Source organism: Arachis duranensis, chromosome 2, assembly GCF_000817695.3.
Source record: "Arachis duranensis cultivar V14167 chromosome 2, aradu.V14167.gnm2.J7QH, whole genome shotgun sequence".
NCBI classification, from domain to species: Eukaryota; Viridiplantae; Streptophyta; class Magnoliopsida; order Fabales; family Fabaceae; genus Arachis; species Arachis duranensis.
In genome coordinates this window covers 49,847,126-49,856,185 of record NC_029773.3, presented here as the reverse complement: position 1 = coordinate 49,856,185, position 9,060 = coordinate 49,847,126, and the positions used below count along the sequence as shown (strand labels likewise).

Below are 9,060 nucleotides of genomic sequence, written 5' to 3'. Positions count from 1 at the left end.
TACTATAAAAAATAACATATTACCAATAAATTTATCCACGAAATTTTTCTTTTTTGTCGACCAATTTTTGTTTACAAACAAATTGGTTGTTCGCCGTGGGTAAAAAAAGTAAAACATAAAATAAAAATATATTTAAGAAATACTATGAGAAAATTTAATTTCGCTTTTAAATATTAAACTTGCTTGATATATATATATATTTTAGGAAAATAACAAAAAGTTTGGACATTCGAAAATTGAAAAATTAAATATTCAAAATTTAAAATTACTCAGCTAAAATTTATGCTATTTGATAATTAAGTATTATTAGTTTTTCCTTATAAATTTCCTAACTGCACTAGCAATATAGTAAAGAATGAATAAAATTAATATTGGTATTAAGTTTAAATGATTTTTTTATTAGCTAATATGATAAAACTTATCCTGCATGCACATGCATTGTTGATGTTGAGACATGTGGAACCGAACCGACAGAAGAATGAGAGAGGAACATTGAAGCAACTCCAACTCATGACTTATAAAAATACAAAAAGAAAAAGTTAAGAGATGTCATATAGTTGCAATGACTAGTTTAGATCATACAGCGTATGTGGGGCGATATATATTGTACATACTACCTAAAAACATGAATTTGTAGTTCACGTACACAGCACCGTTGAAGTTGGATGAATGCCACAAATGAATAAAATAATAGGAATGAAGATAATTATGTATGGTTAAAAAGGTACGTATATTTAAGACTTTTTTATTTGAATAAATTTAAAAGGGACCAGACTTACACGAATCCATTAAATGAAATTTTGACGCCAAATTAAAGTTTTCAGTAGTTTTTTTTTTTTTCAATTTCCGATATTTTTAGTTGAAATTTCTAACTAATTTTTTTTAAAGAAAAGATGTGCATAAATAATATGAAAGCATCACATAGAAATGGATTTTTTTTAAACGAAAATACCTGTAGTCTGGTGGATTATCAGGCCACATGTGAATCCAATCGTTCAAGGGGTGAGCATAGTGTTTTAGAAAAACCCTCCAAAATTGATGCTTATCAACCCCATTTTTCAAGCTTGTTGCGTACCTCACTGGCTTGCGCACATCACTTGAACCCAATTTCAACTTTTCCTTTGTCGGCAAATCGAAAAACTTCGATGCTACGGATATTGCTCCCTCCAACACTGACTCACTTATTCCGTGGTTTACAATCTGAATCAGTTTCCAAACTCAACCGTGTAAGCAAATCTATTACAACAAATTAAAGTTATTAATTATGAAACTAAACCTAGAGAAAAAAATTAATCTTTTTTCCAAATTAATGATAATAATGATAATTTTCAATTTTGTGACGTTTTGTTGGGATTTAGGTCAATATTGATTTAGGTTATTATTATTATTATTATTATTATTATTATTATTATTATTATAGGACAGAGAAATGGTGTACTACTTTTCTTTTCTAAAATATCTTTTAATATATTTATGAAAAATATATTTCTAAAACCGTGCGTTTCGTTAAATAAATATTAAGTATTTATCATCTTAACTAACTTGATATTTTCTATTATTATACATATTTGAAAAGATAGATTAATATGAAGTAATATATTTATTGATATACTAGCATATATAATATAAATAATAAAAAGATTAAGTATGCAATTTTTTTTCAAAATATCCTTCATCGTATATAATTATAAAAATTTATTTTATTAACTCCAAGAGTTGAAGTCATGACTTCTTTCTCAAATTTGTTATTATTATCCTATTTAATTTATTAAATAGTTGAACCAAAATAAATCGAATGAAAATTTTTTTTGAGAACTAATAAATTTATTGCTTACGAAAATTCTATACTGAAATATATTAAGTAGTTAATATTAATTAAACTTTTTATTCTAAAATTATAATTTTAATATTTATTTTTGAAAAATATACAATTTAGTGTTAGAATTTAAAATATAATTTAAATTTAGAATTAAAAAATTGGCTGAAAACAGTTAACTTCTTATTAGATTCATCTTTCTGAAAAAAAAAAAAAAACAAAATTGACCGGCATCAATACTATTCGTTAAATATATTAATTCAGTTTGATATAAAATTGGGATGTGAAATTTTAAAAGATAGAATAGAACTTTATTATAGCAGAGAAATTGAGAAAAACATAACCAAAGTGTTTAGATATATTTATAAATTAAACTTCCATGAAACACGTGTTTAATACCGTTAGTATTACGACGACAAGGTAGTTTGGAGCATATGCATATAATATAAAAGGATTCCAAAAAGCTTAAATTGATTTTGGAATTCACCGAGTATCGGACTCTTAACTTTTTAGATTTAACATTCTAATATCATATTATGATATTACTTATTTTAAAAAACTTCAGTTGATGAAAAAAGATAGCAATTATATCTCTAATATTCCATAAACCTCTATTATACACATCGTATAAATATTTCATTGACTCCTTATATTTTTTTATATAAAAATAACATACTTAAAACGTTAGACGTGTCTAAATTAAAATTAACTATTAAAATTAATTATTAAAATAAAATATATAAAAATAATATTTAATTTAATCTTGATAGGTAAAATTTAATCTAATCCTTACAATTTTAATTGTTTCTATTTATTTTTTAAATTTTACTATATAATTTATGTTAGTCTCTAAGATCATTTTAGATATTAACAAAATGTTAATGTGAATAGTTAAATATCTCCTTAAACTCTATAAAACAACATGGTATTTGTTTTGACACTCAAATAGTATAAAAACATTTTAAGTTATTAAAATTTTTTCTCTCAAAACAAGTAATTTGACATTCTTTTTAAATTATTTGAGTGTCAAATTTAAAATAGCATAGTCTTACAAGTTCTAACATGCATATTATTTGACCTTAGTACTCCATTAATATTTATGTGTCGAAAATTATTTCTGAAACTAATATAAATCATATTTAAAAAATTCAGAGACTAAATAAAAATAATTAAAATTTTAAAAATTAAATTAAAATTCACACGTAAATTTAAAATTAAATTAAATATTAATTTAAAATACATATTAAAATATAAATATATTAAAAATAAATTTAATTATATATATTTATTATACATAAATATATAATAACTGATTTAATAGTTAATTTTTAGTATATACATAAGATATTTAAAAATTATATCTTGAGTTGAAATTTGAAAGAAATCATGTGACAAAATCTAATTTAATTTCAACATTTACAAAATTAACTAACTTACTTGAAAGAAGCCCAAGCTACGACAGGCGTCGCTAATTTCTTGAATTACACGAAACCTATTTTCTGCTGACAAGCCATTATTATTCCTGAGCGCAGCTATGTCAATAACAGCAACATTAGCATCGTTTGGTGCCAAACTGGGCCTTTGCAAAGTTGGAACCACGTAACGTTGTGGAACATAAGTGAAACCCATCTCTTGAGCACTATTTCCTGTTGAGAATAATGAACTTGATTTCTCCTCCTTATCATGATCCATTTTTTTCTTACGGATTGTATGTTTATTCAAGTTCAAAATTACGATGAATATAATGTGCAACAGAATTTATGCTTTTATAGCCATAGTGCTTGGTAGCTAAGTTATTACATTACTAATTAATGCTTTGAATTGGGACTGCCGTATTTGCAAAATTTAAAATATGCATCTGGTCTTTTTTCTTCAATAAGATTAATTATACAATTTTTAAACAAGACAACTTTCATGTTCTGCCGTGTTAGTTTTTTTATTGAGATATATGCATGTGGTACCGTTTTTTATGTTATTATACTACTTGGAGACCAGGAAAGAGACAAAATTAGTCTGAATCAACTTAGAAACAATAGACGTGGTTTTTGTTGTTTTGCCGCTGATTCTTGTATATGTTTTGTTTTGGTATGATGGATTTGAGATACTTGATATATGAATACGTAGAAGTGAAGAGATATTTGAATGTGGTCAGATTTAGTACAGATACGTACATAACAATGTACTTTAACATACATGAAATTTTGTGTACTTTTTTTCTTCTTTACAATTTAATCAACATTGGAAAATGGAGTTAGTTATTAACCTGCACATTTTTATTTTTAATATTAAATTAATAATAATATTTTTTAAATTATGATCTATTATGATATTTTTTTAAAATGTGGAATGATTTAATTTAGGGAGTACAAGTCACACTGTCAATTTTGAAGGAGTACAGAAATCGGACGTATTTAAAAAATTAAAAAATTTTAGAGTAAACAAATTGGACCGTCAATATTATTATATACAATCGACATCATTTTTGTCGATATTTGATTCAATTAAATCGACAATAGTTTTGTCTATAATATGCTTAATAAAATCGACAACAGTTTCATCTATAATATGCTTAATAAAATCGATAACATGCCGTCGATATTTGATTCAATAAAATCGACACGATTGCTGTCGATTTATTAATTTAGATACCGACAAATTCTTTATCTATATTTTGTTTTTTTCAATTTTAAATTTAAAAAGCGACAATTTTTTAAATATAAAAAAATTATACAAAATATTAAATAACAAGACAAATAAACTTTTAAATATAAAAATAAAATTTATACTAAATATTATTTTGCCAATATAACCTTTCCTTATTTCTAGTTAATATTTGTTATGTATATATGTCAATCTATCTTTTGCCTTTATGAAAAGCTAATTAATAAAAAGAAGCTGTGACATACACTAATTAGGAATGAAAGTACAACAGGAATTAATTAATTAATTAATTAATTTACATGTTGTTGAAGGAAAGAAGAAAGTAGTGACTAGTGAGCAAGCTATGCATGTAATATATATAATTGAGGACTTAACTTGTGCATAGTTTTGATGATTCAACACTTGTAATTAAGACTACACTAGTAGTAGTACTAAGAACAAAATTGAAAACTTCAGTGGTGTCTCTGAAGCTACCTAATTAATCCAAAACATATAGAAATTTGCATTATCAAGAGGTAGTGAATGTGGCTACCCTTGTGATCTTCAACCTTTTTACAGTGGAAACAAACATCCTACACCAACATCAATATATAATATCAATTAGTTTCATTAAAAAAAAAAAGAAGAGAATTTAGATGATGATGATGACTTACTCCAAAGGAACATCCCTAACTATAACAAGATCTCCTTCTTCGTCTTCATAAGTGAGGACATGGCATCTCTCACCAGGTTGAACTACAATTTCATCCATCTCTCTACTCCAGAGAATGGTGGTATTGAACATGTTTTTTTTTTGAATTAAAGCTCGACACAACAGGTGGAGCATAGGGACCAGCATCATAGAAGAACTAGTAACTAAAAAAACTAAATTAAAAAACCAACAATCAAAGCTGTAGATACCCCTTTGTCATCTCCGGCATTGCCATCAACAACAGAAAGGGTCAACACCTAACCACTCTTTGTAGCTCAACGCAGACATGTTGATAATCTCCTCAACTCATTTTCCTTTGTTTTGAAAAATCCTTCGGTTCCGTTCCAACCATAAGTTCCAGATGATCGCGCAGAAACACATCATCCATCTCTTGCACTCCTGTTTTGTACTTGAGCTCTCAATCCAACTCTGGAAGTGGTCTTTTACTGCACCTGGGCAAACCCACTGCATTCCAACATAAGATAACCAAGCACACCATACCTGCCAAGCAAAGCTGCAACCAAGAAATAGGTGGTGGACATATTCTACATTACTGTTACATAAAACACACAAAGTATCTTGTTGGGGAATGATCCCAAGTCGACTCAGTCTCTCCTTCGTATTAACCCTGCCAACCAGGACAAACCAGACAAACAACTCTACTCTGGGTGGGACAAGGCCTTTCCAAATGGTCCTAGTAAAGTTATAGCTATGTATATCCTCTGGAGCCATTTCCACCTGCAACACCTGCACAAATGAGTTAGTAGAAAAAATCCCTTGTTTATCATACTTCCATACAACTCTATCCTCTCTCCCAAGATCAAGTTTGACCAGCCTTAGAGTGAGGTGAAGCTGGTTTACTAGATTCAACTCCCATTGGAACAATTCTCTCCTCCATTGAAAATTCCATACCCATTCTAACCCATCCCAAAACCCACAATCCCCTATCATTGATCCTGTTTGGTTTGAAACCGAGAATAGCCTTGGAAAGCGGTCTTTCAGAGAACCTCCATGAATCCAGACATCCTCCCAAAACCGGTTCGTCTCCCATCACCCACCTCCATAGACAACCCAGTAATCATCTTTTGTCAGACTTCTTGACTCTTAAACTGTAACTGACAAATATCCTTCCACGGACCACCTCGGATAGGTAGTTTCTGAGAGTACAGGGGCTCATTTGGATTGAGGTTGTTATAGGAACATACAACCTTCTTCCACAGAGGACACTCCTCTTTAGAGAACCTCTACCACCATTTAAACAGAAGAGCTGAATTTCTTATCATAGCATCCCCAACCCCCAACCCACCTAACTTCTTAGGGGCCTGAACCACTTCCCACTTATCCTCTTTATTTCATAAAAATCTTCTCTGCAAGGAGATCAGTTTCTCTGTAACAGCCTTTGGCATCTTATAGAGGCTCAGATAATAAACCGGTAGACTATTTAACACAGATTTGATAAGTACTAGCTTACCGGCCATATTGAGGATCTTGGCCTTCCAGAGACTAAGCTTCTCCTCTACTTTGTCTATTACTGGCTTCCACGTCTTCACCAGCCTTGGGTTTGCTCCTAGCAGGATATCGAGATATTTAACAGGTAGATTGGCTTGCTTACAGCCCAGCACACCACACATACGTTGTACCCACTGTTCATCGCAGTTAACAGGAATCAAACTGGATTTATCAAAGTTAATGCTTAAACCTGACATCAATTGGAAGCATCTAAGCAACCTCCTGTAGTTTTTTATTGTGTCTTCCTCCGGCGGGCAGAACAAAACAGTATCATCTGCGAACTGTAGATGCGACAACTCAATATGATCTCTCCCAACCATCAACGGTAATATGCGACCGTTTCTCACAGCTTCTCCAATCATCCTATGTAGTACATCAACAACAAGTACAAAGAGAAATGGGGACAGAGGATCCCCTTGCCTCAGCCCCCTTTCCATCTTGAACGGCTTGGATGGTGAACCATTTATCAATATTGACATAGAGCACGTGCTGATACACTCCATCACCCAACCCCTCCATTTTCGGCCAAACCCCATCTTCTGCAGTACAAGGTCTACAAAACTCCACTTGACTCTGTCGTATGCTTTCTGAAAGTCCAACTTTATTATTGCTGCTTTCCTCTTCCATTGTTTGATCCACTGAACTGTTTCACATGCGATAAGAGCCCCATCATGAATCTTCCGACCTTTTACAAAAGCACTCTGTGTCTCGCCCACTAGTCCTGGCATAACCCCTCTCATTCTCCTAACCAGCATCTTCGAGATTACCTTATATACACACCCCATCATGCTATTGGACGCAGATCTTTTATTTCCTTTGCACCGGGAAACTTGGGGGCCAACGCCACCCATGTGACATTAGCATCAGGCGGCAACCTTGAAGATTGGAAGAAATCCAACACCGCTGCCGTGAAGTCGGATCCTATATCATTCCAACACTTCTTTATGAAGTTCATGTTGTACCCGTCACATCCTGGAGCCTTGGATGATTCACAATCCCACACTGCCTCTTTAATCTCCTCAGGTGATGGTAGCACCTCTAGTGCAAGAGAATCCTCCTCGCTGATCCTTTCCACCAGGCCATCTCTGAACCCCATCTCAGGAGACCTCTCTTGATGATATAATTCTTTGTAAAACTCCCTGATTGCAATTTTAATCCTAGCTTGATTCCTTACCAATCTTCCATTAATAGCTAGTGTATCAATCCTGTTATTACGCCGTCTCGCCGAAGCTAAGTTATGAAAGTATCTCGTATTTTTATCCATGTCCCTTGCAAGCCTCGACCTTGACATCTGCTTCCAATGTAATTCTTTCCTCACATACCATTTTTCGCAGCACTTAACTAACGCCTTCCTTCTTACTTCCACTGTCTCGTCATAGGTCCCATTGCCAACCATGTCATCAATCTTCTGAATCTCTTCCTCAAACTTCAAAATTTTCCTGTCCATATCACCAAAGTTGTCTCTGTGCCATCTCCCCAAAGGAACCATCAATGCCTTCAGTTTATCAGTGAATTGTATCTCTCCCAGCCCTCTCCATTCCTCCTTGACTATCCTTAGAAACCCTTCATGAGTAAACCATGAATCCAGACTTCGAAACGGCCTCGGTCCAACTCTCAGTCTCTTCACTTCCACTATGATAGGACAGTGATCTGACAACTCCCGTGGCCCACCTCTCAAATGAGTCTCCGGGAACGCCTCAAGCCATTCCAAGCTAACCAAAGCTCTGTCAATACGGCTACATGACTGTCCTCTGAACCATGTAAACTTACGGTCTGAAATTGGCAGGTCCACCAAGCCCATGTCATGTACCCAAACCTTATAGTCCTGAGCCGATAGAGGTAAGCTTTCCAGACCTCGCCTTTCTTCGATTTGGCCAATCTCATTAAAGTCCCCCAGAAAACAACAGGCGCCTGGACATAGGCCAGCCGTGTAACTCAACTCCTCCCACACAACACGTTTCTCATCTCTAGTGTGAGCCCCATTGGTGCGCGAAATTGTGAATAATACTTTTTCACAACTCTCATAATCCCCGGTCATGAACCCCAAAAACTTGGTAGTTCAATACCATGGCATTACACAACTTCGCACAACTAACCAGCAAGTGCACTGGGTCGTCCAAGTAATAAACCTTACGCGAGTAAGGGTCGATCCCACGGAGATTGTTAGTATTGAAGCAAGCTATGGTCATCTTGTAAATCTTAGTCAGGCAAACTCAAATAGTAATGGTGATGAACGAAAATAACACAAAGGTAAAGATAGTGATACTTATGTAATTCATTGGTAGGAACTTCAGATAAGCGCATGAAGATGCCTTCCCTTCCGTCTCTCTGCTTTCCTACTGTCTTCATCCAATCCTTCTTACTCCTTTCCATGGCAAGCTTA

The 9,060-nt window shown here is 32.9% G+C and overlaps 2 protein-coding genes across 2 annotated transcripts in view; both read right to left on the bottom strand.

Annotated features, from left to right (window-relative positions):
- Nucleotides 1–3,508, bottom strand: part of LOC107474430 (flavanone 3-dioxygenase 3) — a 4,547-nt gene extending 1,039 nt beyond the window's left edge. Inside the window, exons 1-2 of the mRNA XM_016094052.3 lie at nt 3,254–3,508; nt 953–1,200 (exon numbers count right to left, since the gene is read on the bottom strand). Of these exons, the coding sequence (XP_015949538.1) occupies nt 953–1,200; nt 3,254–3,508 (503 nt within the window). The remainder of the gene's footprint in view (nt 1–952; nt 1,201–3,253) is intronic.
- A 1,304-nt stretch (nt 3,509–4,812) lies between these two features.
- The window catches only part of LOC127744859 (auxin-responsive protein IAA20-like), a 14,114-nt gene continuing 9,866 nt past the window's right edge, over nt 4,813–9,060 (bottom strand). Inside the window, exons 2-4 of the mRNA XM_052257621.1 lie at nt 6,703–6,722; nt 5,131–5,263; nt 4,813–5,049 (exon numbers count right to left, since the gene is read on the bottom strand). Coding sequence (XP_052113581.1) covers nt 4,986–5,049; nt 5,131–5,263; nt 6,703–6,722 — 217 coding nt within the window. The 3' untranslated portion in view covers nt 4,813–4,985. The remainder of the gene's footprint in view (nt 5,050–5,130; nt 5,264–6,702; nt 6,723–9,060) is intronic.